At 49.2% G+C, this 16,534-nt stretch overlaps 1 protein-coding gene across 1 annotated transcript in view; it reads left to right on the forward strand.

The window, feature by feature from the left end:
• LOC144791172 (cytochrome P450 2J2-like) overlaps positions 1-16,534 on the forward strand; it is a 309,092-nt gene that overhangs the window by 265,830 nt on the left and 26,728 nt on the right. Inside the window, exon 7 of the mRNA XM_078665822.1 lies at positions 3,981-4,122. Within this exon, the coding sequence (XP_078521948.1) occupies positions 3,981-4,122 (142 nt within the window). The remainder of the gene's footprint in view (positions 1-3,980; positions 4,123-16,534) is intronic.

A 16,534-nucleotide genomic window follows, 5' to 3' on the forward strand; every position in this document is an offset into this window, starting at 1 on the left:
CCTCTGCAGCCAAGTCAAAAGCCTTCCCTAACAGTCTTTTAAAGTCTTTGTAGAAAAGGTATGACATACCTTGCAGTCTTTAGGTGAGTGGTTTGAATAAAGACAGTAAAGGCAGTCCTTATGGGGGTCATCGACGTGTAACCTCTTTTTTCTGCAGGTGCCACAGGGCCTAAAAAGGCCTTTTTTAGGTGTGTCCGACATGAAGACAGTGGAGTACTTCACCCAGACAATAACAATCTTGAAGAGAAATACCTTGAACCCAAGAAATAGTTGAATACAAGGAGAAATAAGGAAAACCTGAGCAGAGCTCAGTGGAGACTCCCTTAGCATGACCTGCGGTAGAAAATCTGAGAGACTATAGCTCCTTCCAGGAAGGTTCCAGAGGGTAGTGACAGCTGATTGGTTGTTCTCTAGAGTTTGGTCCTTATCACAAAAGGACCTGGATATGTTACTAATGTGAGGCCTTAGGCCTATTACTTTCTATGTTTAATAGGACATTAGTTTACTAATGTACCGGGGACTCCTATCTCGACGACGGGGAATGATTCAGGCATATGAATCTATGAAAGATACCCTAATACTGGATAACAGATGCTTACCCGTGTCATCTGTCAATGACTGCCCACTAAAGTCATGGAATGTCTCTTCAAATCGTGTAAAGAAATCAGAAATTACTCATCTGCTTTCTGTTTACAAGACGCTAACGTTGCCCAATCTATTTTCTTAGGGGGTATAAGAGTGTTCAACTTAGTTACAATAGCTCTGGGACGATCTAATATAATCTGTTTCGGTTTCCGAGTAGGCTCTCTAGCCACATCTATTTCCTCTAAATGCACCCAAGTATCACCATAAGCTGCAATATTGTCTACCTTCCGAATTGTTCTCCACATATCAGGGGGCAAAATAAGTTCCAAAAATGTATCAATATCTGGCAGGGTCATAGTGCAGGAGCTAATAGCTCCTTCCACTTCTTCATAAAAAGCTACCAGATTTTTCGGCGGATCAGGCAAAGCAGCTTTAAGAGCCATAACATCTGCTCTACTCCAAGGGGTATAGACCCAATTATAAATAAAATATCCCTATGCATCATCTTAGGTTTTATCCTCATTCGTTCCAGAGGTGGTGCTTTAGGCATTGGTTTCATAACAGCTTCACTACTACTAGGTTTGTTCACATCTACTGAAGCATCTACTTCCTTTGTCTGAGATGGAACTTTTTCTCCAATGTGTTTTTTTCTAGCTAACTCTTTCTTTTTTCGAAACCGCAATGTTTCATATCTTAATTTGACCACTCGCCTAACCAGGTAAGTTTGAAAAAAGGAAAGTCCCATCTACTAACTGTTTATAATCAATACTTATATCATCTGGCTCTGTTTCATTAGAATTATGCCGCCAACCATATATTACCTCCCAAGAGAATTTTTCTAAAAAAATATAACTGTTTAACATTTTCCCAAGTCTGAACTGTAACTGTGAGGACTGTCGCTGTAGTAGTCTGACGCGCTTCCTCTCTGGCAATGTCCCATAATTTATCTTTCTCTTCCTTGGTCAAAGTAGAGCGAGTTAGCCGCCCACCTTGCTTATCTTTATCTTTTTCATCTGAAGACAAATGCTCCTTGTCAGAAACCTCATTCTCAGGGGCACTAGGGAACTTATATGGGGGTGGAGGCCTACCTAACAAGATGGAATAATCTTGAGGTTTATTAAGTATGGGATAAATAGGGCGCCTTATAGGGCACTGGCCAGTTACCTCTAACAACGCTCCCTTTCCTCTTTTCTTTTATTTCCTTCATTCCCTTATTTTTCAATTCCAATGCTTTTTGATATATCGTTTTACGCTGCCCTTTTTCTGCTATAGCTTCTTCTTTCTTCACTCTCTCTTGCACTTCTTTCTCCAACATTCATACACAATTATACATATCTTGTCGACTCTTACATTTAAACAAACACTGCTCTAAACATTGAGGGGCAGATTTATGACGGCCTTGTGCCGCCGGTGCGTCACTTTATTTGACGCAACGGCGGCACAAACAATGCGCCCTATTTACAACGTGACGCATCTAGGAGATGCGTCACGTTGTAAAGCCCTGCGCCATAGGAGGCGTTTCTGCGCAGGGGGGGCGTTCCTGCGCAGGAACGCCTCCTAAAAGTGGCTGAGTGAAATCTATAAGATTTCACTCAGTCACATTCAGGACAATGCTGCGCCAAAACCCTGCGCCTGCTTGAAGCAGGCGTAGGTCTTGACGCAGCATTGTGGAGATGGTCCACCCCCGAGCCTTGCTGGAGCTGCGTCGCGCTTGCGACGCAGCTCCAGCAATGCGCCACCTTTGCGTCACGCATCTGTGCCGTTTTTGCCCCATGCTGCGCCGCATTGTAAATGCGGCGCACCATGGGTGGCGGAGCAGCGGTGCAGGATGACTGGCGCCTCCCTGGGGATGCGCCAGTCATCATAAATCTGCCCCTGAATCTTTTTAAAGTCAAATGACCCATTCACAGGCCATCGTAAATCAGGATCCTTTTTCATATATTTGTTCCACAGTGAACTATACATTCTGGAAGAAATACTGTATTTATTGTACAGATGCCTATTAGGTGTCCCCTCTGAGGGAGCCGGCTGACTTCTTTCTAAATCCATTGTGTTACCTCCAAGACAGCAACACAGCCTACAGAGTGTGCTGGGAACAGACATGCTACCAATTTTGTGTAAAATATTACCTATCAAATATATTCAAAAGTAGAGAAAAATCTCCACATTATCTACCTTTATTTTTTTGCAAAAAATACATTAAAACCAGAATCTTGGCCAAGCAAATCAAGAGTGCTGTTTCAGCGACCTTACCAAACAAGCCTCTCTAACCTCCAATTGCCAACCTCTTGGCTGACCCAATGGTCACTGCAAATACTTGCGCCAAAGGATACCTCAGGCGGGACCTGCCACCACCTGGAGGGTCAGATCAAGAAAACCGGAATAATCACTTCGGCTGCAAAGACAAGGATCTCCTCAAGCAGGACGTCTCATCAGTAGAATTCCATTCTTCTGTCAAAATCACTCCTTTTAGCGGCCGCGTCTCCGATGAGGACCCACGTCAGGTGCAAAACTGTGGAAATGTGCTTTTTTAAGGGGCACACCGGTGCAGGGTTCATCCTTCTCTGTCCACGGGTCCTTAGACTAACGAAATAGAGATTGACAATGAAGCTGGAATTCAAAATAACAAGTTTATTTACTCATGAGTTCCAGGAGGTGGTGGCTTGACACAGACCATGGTGTTAATATACAGAGTTTTCTGCACTGGTAAGCATGTAGTTACAAATAGAAGGTATAAGCATTCACAGGAATAGTTACCAATAAACATGGGCAGATGGGAAATCACTTAGTCAGCAAAATGAGAGGGGGAGCAGGAGTGCTTATGACAGCACTAAGAGATTGACAGTTCAGTCTGAAACCAGGTGTTCTGGCAGCTACAAACTCTTTAACATGCATATTACTTTTAGCTGAGTCAGGAAGTCAACTAAAATAGACAGTACAGGCAGGGAAAAAGATGAGCAGCAGAGGATGGGATAATTACGAAGCCAACAAAATGGATGCCACAACCAAGATGGCTTCAGCTCATGCCAACGCCAATTATTTTCGATTTCCACACTCCTAACACCTACTTATTGATTATTAGCATTTCCTCTGTCTCTCTCATTCCATTGCTCTGTCTGCTGACTTGTCTATGTAACCTGTGACTGCTGCCCCTCTGTGTGTCCATTCATCTGTCCAGTATCCTGCACTCCAAGCATTTGCTTTCTGAACAGCGTGCCTGTATGTTTGTTCTCCCGTACCTTTGACTGCACTCGTCTGCATGTCCATCCTCGCCTATTTCCATTTGCCAAGCTGTTTGCCCATTCACTAACTGGTTAAGTTTTGCATCAGTTCGCCCAGCTCATCCAACCCCTTTCAACTCATTTGAATAAACAAACTGTTGTTTTCTCTTTAAGGGCACCATTGCTATCTCCAACCTCTTCTCTGCCCTTCATGACAGCACTATTTGGGAGGTTCCTGAAGAGTTTAACCCAAGTCGCTTTCTAGACAAAGAAGGACATTTTGTGAAGAAGGACACATTCATACCCTTCTCTGCAGGTAATGAAATTTTACTTGACAAACATCAGCGTTCTCTTTAAAATAGGATGAACGTATCACAGTACAGCCAGTAGCACCATCCTGCATCTCATGGCTCTATGAGCTAAAGTGCAAGCTGCTGAGATTCGGTGTTTGACTCCCATGGTCCCAGGTTCAAGCCTTTCATCCTTCTGAGGTTGATACTATGAGTACTACTGATTTGTATCAATAAAGACTCATCTGCCAATAGTGCAGGGTTGTCTTAAGGAATGTTGACATTTAGCTAGGCCCTAAGAACTATCGTTATCTCCTCTAGGTAAAGATGCTTAGTTTATAAGTATGTGGAAGGTCACACCACTGGAGCAGGGTTAGTGAAAGGCCACATCACTGGAGCAAAGGTCACACCACTGGAGCAAGAGTCAGTGGAAGGTCACATCACTGAAGCAAGAGTCAGTGGAATGTCACACCACTGGAGCAATAGTCAGTGGAAGGCCACACCACTGGAGCAAGAGTCAGTGGAAGGTCACACAACTGGAGCAAGAGTCAGTGCAAGGTCACACCACTAGAGCAAGAGTCAGTGGAAGGCCATACCACTGGAGCAAGAGTCAGTAGAAGGTCACACCACTGGAGCAAGAGTCAGTGGAAGGTCGCACCACTGGAGCAAAGTTCACACCACTGGAGCAAGAGTCAGTGGAAGGTCACATCACTGGAACAAGAGTCAGTGGAAGGCCACACCACTGGAGCAAAGGTCACATCACTGGAGCAAGAATCATTGGAAGGTTACACCACTGGAGCAAGGGTTAATGAAAGGCCATACCACTGGAGCAAAGGTCACACCACAGCAGAAAGAGTCAGTGGAAGGTCACACAACTGGAGCAAGAGTCAATGGAAAACACACCACTGGAGAAAAGGTCACGCCACTAGAGCAACAGTCAGTGGAAGGCCACACCACTGAAGCAAGAGTCAGTGAAAAGTCACACCACTGGAGCAAAAGTCAGTGGAAGGTCACACCACTGGAACAAGAGTCAGTGGAAGGCCACACCACTAGAGCAAAGGTCACATCACTGGAGCAAGAGTCATTGGAAGGTTACACAACTGGAGCAAGGGTTAATGGAAGGCCATACCACTGGAGCAAAGGTCACACCACTGCCGAAAGAGTCAGTGGAAGGTCACACCACTGGAGCAAGAGTGAGTGGAAGGCCACACCACTGGAGCAAAGGTCACGCCACTAGAGCAAGAGTCAGTGGAAGGTCACACAACTGGAGCAAGAGTCAGTGGAAAGTCACACTAATGGAGCAAGAGTCAGTGGAAGGTCACACCACTGGGACAAGAGTCAGTGGAAGGCACACCATTGGAGCAAAGGTCACACCACTGTAGCAAGGGTTAATGGAAGGCCATACCACTGGAGCAAAGGTCACACCACTGCAGAAAGAGTCAGTGGAAGGTCACACCACTGGAGCGAGAGTCAGTGGAAGGCCACACCACTGGAGCAAAGGTCACGCCACTAGAGCAACAGTCAGTGGAAGGTCACACAACTGGAGCAAGTGTCAGTGCAAGGTCACACCACTAGAGCAAGAGTCAGTGGAAGGTCACACCACTAGAGCAAGCGTCAGTGGAAGGCCACACTACTGGAAAAGAGTCAGGGGAAGGCCCCACCACTGGAGCAAGAGTCAGTGGAAGGTCACTTCACTGGAACAAGAGTCAGTAGACGGTCACACCACTAGAGCAAAAGTCAGAGGAAGTCCACACCACTGGAGCAAGAGTCAGTGGAAGGTCACACCACTGGAGCAAGAGTCAGTGGAAGGTCACACCACTAGAGCAAGAGTCAGTGGAAGGTCACACCACTGAAGCAAGAGTCCGTGGAAAGTCACACCACTGGAGCAAGAGTCAATGAAAGGCCACACCACTGGAGCAAGAGTCAGTGGAAGGTCATACCACTGGAGCAAGAGTCAGTGGAAGGACACACCACTAGAGCAAGGGTCAGTGGAAGGTCACACCACTGGAGCAAGAGTCAGTGGAAGGCCACACCACTGGAGCAAGAGTCAGTGGAAGGTCACACCACTGGAGCAAGAGTCGGTTGAAGGTCAGACCACTAGGGCAAGAGTCAGTGGAAGGTCACACCACTGGAGCAAAGGTCACACCACTGGAGCAAGAGTCAGTGGAAGTTCACACCACTGGAACAAAAGTTAGTGGAAGGCCACACCACAGGAGCAAAGGTCACATCGCTGGAGCAAGAGTCATTGGAAGGTCAAACCACTAGGGCAAGAGTCAGTGGAAGGCCACACTACTGGAGCAAAGGTCACACCACTAGAGCAACAGTCAGTGGAAGGTCACACAACTGGAGCAAGAGTCAGTGCAAGGTCACACCACTAGAGCAAGAGTCATTGGAAGGTCAAACCACTAGGGCAAGAGTCAGTGGAAGGCCACACTACTGGAGCAAAGGTCATACCACTAGATCAACAGTCAGCGGAAGGTCACACTACTGAAGCAAGAGTCTTTGGAAAGTCACACCACTGAAGCAAGAGTCAGTGGAAGGCCCCACCACTGGAGCAATAGTCAATGGAAGATCACACCACTGGAGCAAGAGTCAGTGGAAGGTCATACCACTAGAGCAAGAGTCAGTGGAAGGCCACACCACTGGAGCAAGAGTCAGTGGAAGGCCCCACCACTGGAGCAAGAGTAAATGGAAGGCCACACCACTAGAGCAAGAGTTGGTGGAAGGTCACACCACTGGAGCAAGAGTCAGTGGAAGGTCACACCACTGGAGCAAGAGTCAGTGGAAGGTTACATCACTAGAGCAAGAGTCAGTGGAAGGTAACACCACTGGAGTAAAGGTCACACTACTGGAGCAGGAGTCAGAGGAAGTTCACACCACTGGAGCAAGAGTCAGTGGAAGGCCACACCACTGGAGCAAATGTCACATTACAGGAGCAAGAGTCATTGGAAGGTCACACCACTGGAGCAAGGGTTAGTGGAAGGCCATACCACTGGAGCAAAGGTCACACCACTGAAGCAAGAGTCAGTGGAAGGTCGCACCACTGGAGCAAGAGTCAGTGGAAGGCCACACCACTGGAGCAAAGGTCACATCGCTGGAGCAAGAGTCATTGGAAGGTTACACCACTGGAGCAAGGGTTAATGGAAGGCCATACCACTGGAGCAAAGGTCACACCACTGCAGAAAGAGTCAGTAGAAGGCCACACCACTGGAGCAAAGGTCACGCCACTAGAGCAACAGTCAGTGGAAGGTCACACAACTGGAGCAAGAGTCAGTGCAAGGTCACACCACTAGAGCAAGAGTCAGTGGAAGGTCACACCACTACAGCAAGAGTCAGTGGAAGGCCACACTACTGGAGAAAGAGTCAGTGGAAGGCCCCACCACTGGAGCAAGAGTCAGTGGAAGGTCACTTCACTGGAACAAAAGTCGGTTGAAGGTCAGACCACTAGGGCAAGAGTCAGAGGAAGGTCACACCACTGGAGCAAAGGTCACACCACTGGAGCAAGAGTCAGTGGAAGTTCACACCACTGGAGCAAGAGTCAGTGGAAGGCCACACTACTGGAGAAAGAGTCAGTGGAAGGCCCCACCACTGGAGCAAGAGTCAGTGGAATGTCACTTCACTGGAACAAGAGTCAGTAGAAGGTCACACCACTAGAGCAAAAGTCAGAGGAAGGCCACACCACTGGAGCAAGAGTCAGTGGAAGGTTACACCACTGGAGCAAGAGTCAGTGGAAGGTCACACCACTAGAGCAAATGTCACACTACTGTAGCAGGAGTCAGAGGAAGTTCACACCACTGGAACAAGAGTCAGTGGAAAGCCACATCACTAGAGCAAAGGTCACATTACTGGAGCAAGAGTCATTGGAAGGTTACACAACTGGAGCAAGGGTTAATGGAAGGCTATACCACTGGAGCAAAGGTCACACCACTGCCGAAAGAGTCAGTGGAAGGTCACACCACTGGAGCAAGAGTGAGTGGAAGGCCACACCACTGGAGCAAAGGTCACGCCACTAGAGCAAGAGTCAGTGGAAGGTCACACAACTGGAGCAAGAGTCAGTGGAAAGTCACACTACTGGAGCAAGAGTCAGTGGAAGGTCACACCACTGGGACAAGAGTCAGTGGAAGGCACACCATTGGAGCAAAGGTCACACCACTGGAGCAAGGGTTAATGGAAGGCCATACCACTGGAGCAAAGGTCACACCACTGCAGAAAGAGTCAGTGGAAGGTCACACCACTGGAGCGAGAGTCAGTGGAAGGCCACACCACTGGAGCAAAGGTCACGCCACTAGAGCAACAGTCAGTGGAAGGTCACACAACTGGAGCAAGAGTCAGTGCAAGGTCACACCACTAGAGCAAGAGTCAGTGGAAGGTCACACCACTAGAGCAAGCGCGGGTGGAAGGCAACACTACTGGAAAAGAGTCAGTGGAAGGCCCCACCACTGGAGCAAGAGTCAGTGGAAGGTCACTTCACTGGAACAAGAGTCAGTAGACGGTCACACCACTAGAGCAAAAGTCAGAGGAAGTCCACACCACTGGAGCAAGAGTCAGTAGAAGGTCACACCACTGGAGCAAGAGTCAGTGGAAGGTCACACCACTAGAGCAAGAGTCAGTGGAAGGTCACACCACTGAAGCAAGAGTCCGTGGAAAGTCACACCACTGGAGCAAGAGTCAATGAAAGGCCACACCACTGGAGCAAGAGTCAGTGGAAGGTCATACCACTGGAGCAAGAGTCAGTGGAAGGACACACCACTAGAGCAAGAGTCAGTGGAAGGTAACACCACTGGAGCAAGAGTCAGTGGAAGGCCACACCACTGGAGCAAGAGTCAGTGGAAGGTCACACCACTGGAGCAAGAGTCGGTTGAAGGTCAGACCACTAGGGCAAGAGTCAGTGGAAGGTCACACCACTGGAGCAAAGGTCACACCACTGGAGCAAGAGTCAGTGGAAGTTCACACCACTGGAACAAAAGTTAGTGGAAGGCCACACCACAGGAGCAAAGGTCACATCGCTGGAGCAAGAGTCATTGGAAGGTTACACAACTGGAGCAAGGGTTAATGGAAGGCCATACCACTGGAGCAAAGGTCACACCACTGCAGAAAGAGTCAGTGGAAGGTCACACCACTGGAGCGAGAGTCAGTGGAAGGCCACACCACTGGAGCAAAGGTCATGCCACTAGAGCAACAGTCAGTGGAAGGCCACACCACTGGAGCAAAGGTCATGCCACTAGAGCAACAGTCAGTGGAAGGTCACACAACTGGAGCAAGAGTCAGTGCAAGGTCACACCACTAGAGCAAGAGTCAGTGGAAGGTCACACCACTAGAGCAAGCATCAGTGGAAGGCCACACTACTGGAAAAGAGTCAGTGGAAGGCCCCACCACTGGAGCAAGAGTCAGTGGAAGGTCACTTCACTGGAACAAGAGTCAGTAGACGGTCACACCACTAGAGCAAAAGTCAGAGGAAGTCCACACCACTGGAGCAAGAGTCAGTGGAAGGTCACACCACTGGAGCAAGAGTCAGTGGAAGGCCACACCACTGGAGCAAGAGTCAGTGGAAGGTCACACCACTGGAGCAAGGGTCGGTTGAAGGTCAGACCACTAGGGCAAGAGTCAGTGGAAGGTCACACCACTGGAGCAAAGGTCACACCACTGGAGCAAGAGTCAGTGGAAGTTCACACCACTGGAACAAAAGTTAGTGGAAGGCCACACCACAGGAGCAAAGGTCACATCGCTGGAGCAAGAGTCATTGGAAGGTTACACAACTGGAGCAAGGGTTAATGGAAGGCCATACCACTGGAGCAAAGGTCACACCACTCCCGAAAGAGTCAGTGGAAGGTCACACCACTGGAGCAAGAGTGAGTGGAAGGCCACACCACTGGAGCAAAGGTCACGCCACTAGAGCAAGAGTCAGTGGAAGGTCACACAACTGGAGCAAGAGTCAGTGGAAAGTCACACTACTGGAGCAAGAGTCAGTGGAAGGTCACACCACTGGGACAAGAGTCAGTGGAAGGCACACCATTGGAGCAAAGGTCACACCACTGGAGCAAGGGTTAATGGAAGGCCATACCACTGGAGCAAAGGTCACACCACTGCAGAAAGAGTCAGTGGAAGGTCACACCACTGGAGCGAGAGTCAGTGGAAGGCCACACCTCTGGAGCAAAGGTCATGCCACTAGAGCAACAGTCAGTGGAAGGTCACACAACTGGAGCAAGAGTCAGTGCAAGGTCACACAACTAGAGCAAGAGTCAGTGGAAGGTCACACCACTAGAGCAAGCGTCAGTGGAAGGCCACACTACTGGAAAAGAGTCAGTGGAAGGCCCCACCACTGGAGCAAGAGTCCGTGGAAAGTCACACCACTGGAGCAAGAGTCAATGAAAGGCCACACCACTGGAGCAAGAGTCAGTGGAAGGTCATACCACTGGAGCAAGAGTCAGTGGAAGGACACACCACTAGAGCAAGAGTCAGTGGAAGGTCACACCACTGGAGCAAGAGTCAGTGGAAGGCCACACCAGTGGAGCAAGAGTCAGTGGAAGGTCACACCACTGGAGCAAGAGTCGGTTGAAGGTCAGACCACTAGGGCAAGAGTCAGTGGGAGGTCACACCACTGGAGCAAAGGTCACACCACTGGAGCAAGAGTCAGTGGAAGTTCACACCACTGGAACAAAAGTTAGTGGAAGGCCACACCACAGGAGCAAAGGTCACATCGCTGGAGCAAGAGTCATTGGAAGGTCAAACCACTAGGGCAAGAGTCAGTGGAAGGCCACACTACTGGAGCAAAGGTCACACCACTAGATCAACAGTCAGCGGAAGGTCACACTACTGAAGCAAGAGTCTTTGGAAAGTCACACCACTGAAGCAAGAGTCAGTGGAAGGCCCCACCACTGGAGCAAGAGTCAATGGAAGATCACACCACTGGAGCAAGAGTCAGTGGAAGGTCATACCACTAGAGCAAGAGTCAGTGGAAGGCCACACCACTGGAGCAAGAGTCAGTGGAAGGCCCCACCACTGGAGCAAGAGTAAATGGAAGGCCACACCACTAGAGCAAGAGTCAGTGGAAGGTCACACCACTGGAGCAAGAGTCAGTGGAAGGTCACACCACTGGAGCAAGAGTCAGTGGAAGGTTACATCACTAGAGCAAGAGTCAGTGGAAGGTAACACCACTGGAGCAAAGGTCACACTACTGGAGCAGGAGTCAGAGGAAGTTCACACCACTGGAGCAAGAGTCAGTGGAAGGCCACACCACTGGAGCAAATGTCACATTACAGGAGCAAGAGTCATTGGAAGGTCACACCACTGGAGCAAGGGTTAGTGGAAGGCCATACCACTGGAGCAAAGGTCACACTGTATTGCTACCAACTTAGACACCTTAACAATAGACCAGCTGAAACCCCAAATATGGACTGATCATGTATTAATGCCTTTTTCGATTACACCAGAGACTAATGCCAACAAAAAGAATACTTGCAAAAGCAACCAGGCCAGACACGAGGATTGGAAGGCCACCATGAAGCATCCAGAATTAATACCAATAGCCAGAGAGTGTAGAACTAAGTTACCCGGACCCCCAAACCTAAATACCTTTAGGGAATGGATGACAGAACTAAAAAATATGACCGGACAGGGAAGACGTAAGCTCAAACCCGGGAATAAGAAGAGATCTGCCCCTTGGTTTGACCTAGAGCTCAAAAATAAACAGGGGGAACTAAGACGGGCTGAACGTAGATGGCGTAAGAACTACCTCAGCACAGAACGCAGCAAATACAAAAAGACCAAGAAAGCGTATCATGCCTTAATCAAACAGGCAAAAACAAAGCATTTCACGTCAGCCATAGCAACAGCCAACTGTAAACAGAAGGCGATTTTTAATATTGTAAAAGATTTTAGTAAACCCAAATGTCTAACACAGGACATCCCCCCCTCTCAAATGCTTTGCAACTCCATCGCAGACTTTTTTGAGGAAAAGGTTAAGGGTCTGACGAAAGACTTTGAGGCTCCCAGCTTTGATCAAATATGTGAGGACGAAACTACTAGGCTAGAAGTCACCCAGCTTACAGCTTTCCGCACAATCAGCCTGGAAGAGACAAAAAAGGCCATCCTGGCAACCAAATCAGGATCACCATTTGATCCATGTCCTATAGCACTCCTACATCTTATTGCGGATATTGTCAACCCGGACATAAATGTTATCGTTAACAACTCTCTGTCCACCGCCTATGTCCCCCCCGAGTGGAAATTGGCAGCTGTAAAACCTTTACAAAAAAAACAACTTCCTGACCCCTCCACACTATCCAATCTACGTCCGATCTCATTACTTCCAGCTCTGTGTAAAATCACTGAGTCCACAGTTAACAAACAGCTGACACTTTTCTTGGAAAATAATGAAGTATGGCACCCCAATCAGGCTGGCTTCAGAACTCAGCATTCCACCGAATCGGCTCTCCTGTTCACTACGGAAACTATCCGCTCAGCTCTAGACCAAGGCAAGAAGGCCGTCCTGATATTATTAGATCTGTCGGCGGCCTTCGACACGGTCTCACATGCCATCTTAATAGACCGACTAATAACATCTGGCATTAAAGGTATTGCCTTAGAGTGGATAAAAAACTTTCTTAGTGACAGGAGACAAGTGGTGACTCTGGGGGAATTCCGTTCCAGCGAGAAGCCACTGTCAACGGGAGTACCTCAGGGCTCCAGTCTGAGTCCGACATTGTTTAATGTTTACACCGCACCCCTGATTCAGCTGATATCGTCCTACGGCATAGATGTAATAGCATATGCGGACGATACCCAACTAATCCTGGTCATGGACAAAGACAACCAGGCCTGGGAGGAAAAGCTTAAGTGCTGCTTAACGGCCACCTTTGAGTGGATGCGGAAAAACCACCTGAAATGTAACACAGGAAAGACCGAGATCATGCCCATAGGCTCAAATAATGATTTCATCCCCAGACTGTGGTGGCCTGAGAAGGCAGAAATTCCACCCCACACTACCCCCTCGGCTCGCAACCTTGGGGTACAGTTTGACGCCGATCTATCCTTCAAACATCAAGCGTCAAAAGTGGCAGGCACTTGTTTCGGGGTAATAAAAATGCTTAGAAAGTTCTTCGACTTGCTGCCCCTCGAAGCAAGGAAAACTGTTACGATTGCATTAGTCACCTCCCGCATTGACTATTGCAATAGCCTGTATGCTGGCACCAATAAGATGGTTACTCATAAACTCCAGATGGTGCAGCATGCAGCTGCAAGGCTGGTTCTGAAATGGCCAAGAAGATCCTCAGCAACCAAAGCCCTCAATGCACTACACTGGCTGCCTATAACTAAAAGGGTCCTCCACAAAGTTTTAACTATCACTTTTCGCGCTGTGCATAATTCAGGCCCCACTTACCTAAGAAATAAATTTGTAAAATACTGTCCAAATCGCGCACTAAGATCCTCCAATGCCAATCTTTTGACCATCCCTAGATTCAGACTCAAAACCCGCGGGGGCAAATCCCTAGCGGTGTTGGGGGCCAAAGCATGGAATGCCCTACCCCCTCTATTAAGAGCACTGGACAAGGAGTCTGAGTTCCGCAAGCAATTGAAAACCTGGATTTACAATCTTCCAGACCCAATGGCCAGAGCGCTAGTGTGATCCCGGCTATGGTCTCCTTAGCAGTAAGGCAACTTTTTCATCTGGTTGTCCTCATATTGGCGCCGAGATGCTCCTTGGAGCGATTGCTAGCGCGTTATAAATGGACTCTACATCTACATCTACATCTACACCACTGAAGCAAGAGTCAGTGGAAGGTCGCACCACTGGAGCAAGAGTCAGTGGAAGGCCACACCACTGGAGCAAAGGTCACATCACTGGAGCAAGAGTCATTGGAAGGTTACACCACTGGAGCAAGGGTTAGTGGAAGGCCATACCACTGGAGCAAAGGTCACACCACTGAAGCAAGAGTCAGTGGAAGGTCGCACCACTGGAGCAAGAGTCAGTGGAAGGTCACACCACTGGAGCAAAGGTCACACCACTGGAGCAAGAGTCAGTGGAAGTTCACACCACTGGAGCAAGAGTCAGTGGAAGGCCACACTACTGGAGAAAGAGTCAGTGGAAGGCCCCACCACTGGAGCAAGAGTCAGTGGAATGTCAGTTCACTGGAACAAGAGTCAGTAGAAGGTCACACCACTAGAGCAAAAGTCAGAGGAAGGCCACACCACTGGAGCAAGAGTCAGTGGAAGGCTACACCACTGGAGCAAGAGTCAGTGGAAGGTCACACCACTAGAGCAAAGGTCACACTACTGGAGCAGGAGTCAGAGGAAGTTCACACCACTGGAACAAGAGTCAGTGGAAGGCCACACCACTAGAGCAAAGGTCACATCACTGGAGCAAGAGTCATTGGAAGGTTACACAACTGGAGCAAGGGTTAATGGAAGGCCATACCACTGGAGCAAAGGTCACACCACTGCCGAAAGAGTCAGTGGAAGGTCACACCACTGGAGCAAGAGTGAGTGGAAGGCCACACCACTGGAGCAAAGGTCACGCCACTAGAGCAAGAGTCAGTGGAAGGTCACACAACTGGAGCAAGAGTCAGTGGAAAGTCACACTACTGGAGCAAGAGTCAGTGGAAGGTCACACCACTGGGACAAGAGTCAGTGGAAGGCACACCATTGGAGCAAAGGTCACACCACTGGAGCAAGGGTTAATGGAAGGCCATACCAATGGAGCAAAGGTCACACCACTGCAGAAAGAGTCAGTGGAAGGTCACACCACTGGAGCGAGAGTCAGTGGAAGGCCACACCACTGGAGCAAAGGTCACGCCACTAGAGCAACAGTCAGTGGAGGGTCACACAACTGGAGCAAGAGTCAGTGCAAGGTCACACCACTAGAGCAAGAGTCAGTGGAAGGTCACACCACTAGAGCAAGCGTCAGTGAAAGGCCACACTACTGGAAAAGAGTCAGTGGAAGGCCCCACCACTGGAGCAAGAGTCAGTGGAAGGTCACTTCACTGGAACAAGAGTCAGTAGACGGTCACACCACTAGAGCAAAAGTCAGAGGAAGTCCACACCACTGGAGCAAGAGTCAGTGGAAGGTCACACCACTGGAGCAAGAGTCAGTGGAAGGTCACACCACTAGAGCAAGAGTCAGTGGAAGGTCACACCACTGAAGCAAGAGTCCGTGGAAAGTCACACCACTGGAGCAAGAGTCAATGAAAGGCCACACCACTGGAGAAAGAGTCAGTGGAAGGTAATACCACTGGAGCAAGAGTCAGTGGAAGGACACACCACTAGAGCAAGAGTCAGTGGAAGGTCACACCACTGGAGCAAGAGTCAGTGGAAGGCCACACCACTGGAGCAAGAGTCAGTGGAAGGTCACACCACTGGAGCAAGAGTCGGTTGAAGGTCAGACCACTAGGGCAAGAGTCAGTGGAAGGTCACACCACTGGAGCAAAGGTCACACCACTGGAGCAAGAGTCAGTGGAAGTTCACACCACTGGAACAAAAGTTAGTGGAAGGCCACACCACAGGAGCAAAGGTCACATCGCTGGAGCAAGAGTCATTGGAAGGTTACACAACTGGAGCAAGGGTTAATGGAAGGCCATACCACTGGAGCAAAGGACACACCACTGCCGAAAGAGTCAGTGGAAGGTCACACCACTGGAGCAAGAGTGAGTGGAAGGCCACACCACTGGAGCAAAGGTCACGCCACTAGAGCAAGAGTCAGTGGAAGGTCACACAACTGGAGCAAGAGTCAGTGGAAAGTCACACTACTGGAGCAAGAGTCAGTGGAAGGTCACACCACTGGGACAAGAGTCAGTGGAAGGCACACCATTGGAGCAAAGGTCACACCACTGGAGCAAGGGTTAATGGAAGGCCATACCATTGGAGCAAAGGTCACACCACTGCAGAAAGAGTCAGTGGAAGGTCACACCACTGGAGCGAGAGTCAGTGGAAGGCCACACCACTGGAGCAAAGGTCATGCCACTAGAGCAACAGTCAGTGGAAGGTCACACAACTGGAGCAAGAGTCAGTGCAAGGTCACACCACTAGAGCAAGAGTCAGTGGAAGGTCACACCACTAGAGCAAGCATCAGTGGAAGGCCACACTACTGGAAAAGAGTCAGTGGAAGGCCCCACCACTGGAGCAAGAGTCAGTGGAAGGTCACTTCACTGGAACAAGAGTCAGTAGACGGTCACACCACTAGAGCAAAAGTCAGAGGAAGTCCACACCACTGGAGCAAGAGTCAGTGGAAGGTCACACCACTGGAGCAAGAGTCAGTGGAAGGCCACACCACTGGAGCAAGAGTCAGTGGAAGGTCACACCACTGGAGCAAGAGTCGGTTGAAGGTCAGACCACTAGGGCAAGAGTCAGTGAAAGGTCACACCACTGGAGCAAAGGTCACACCACTGGAGCAAGAGTCAGTGGAAGTTCACACCACTGGAACAAAAGTTAGTGGAAGGCCACACC

This window comes from Lissotriton helveticus, chromosome 11 (genome assembly GCF_964261635.1).
Source record: "Lissotriton helveticus chromosome 11, aLisHel1.1, whole genome shotgun sequence".
Taxonomy (NCBI): Eukaryota; Metazoa; Chordata; class Amphibia; order Caudata; family Salamandridae; genus Lissotriton; species Lissotriton helveticus.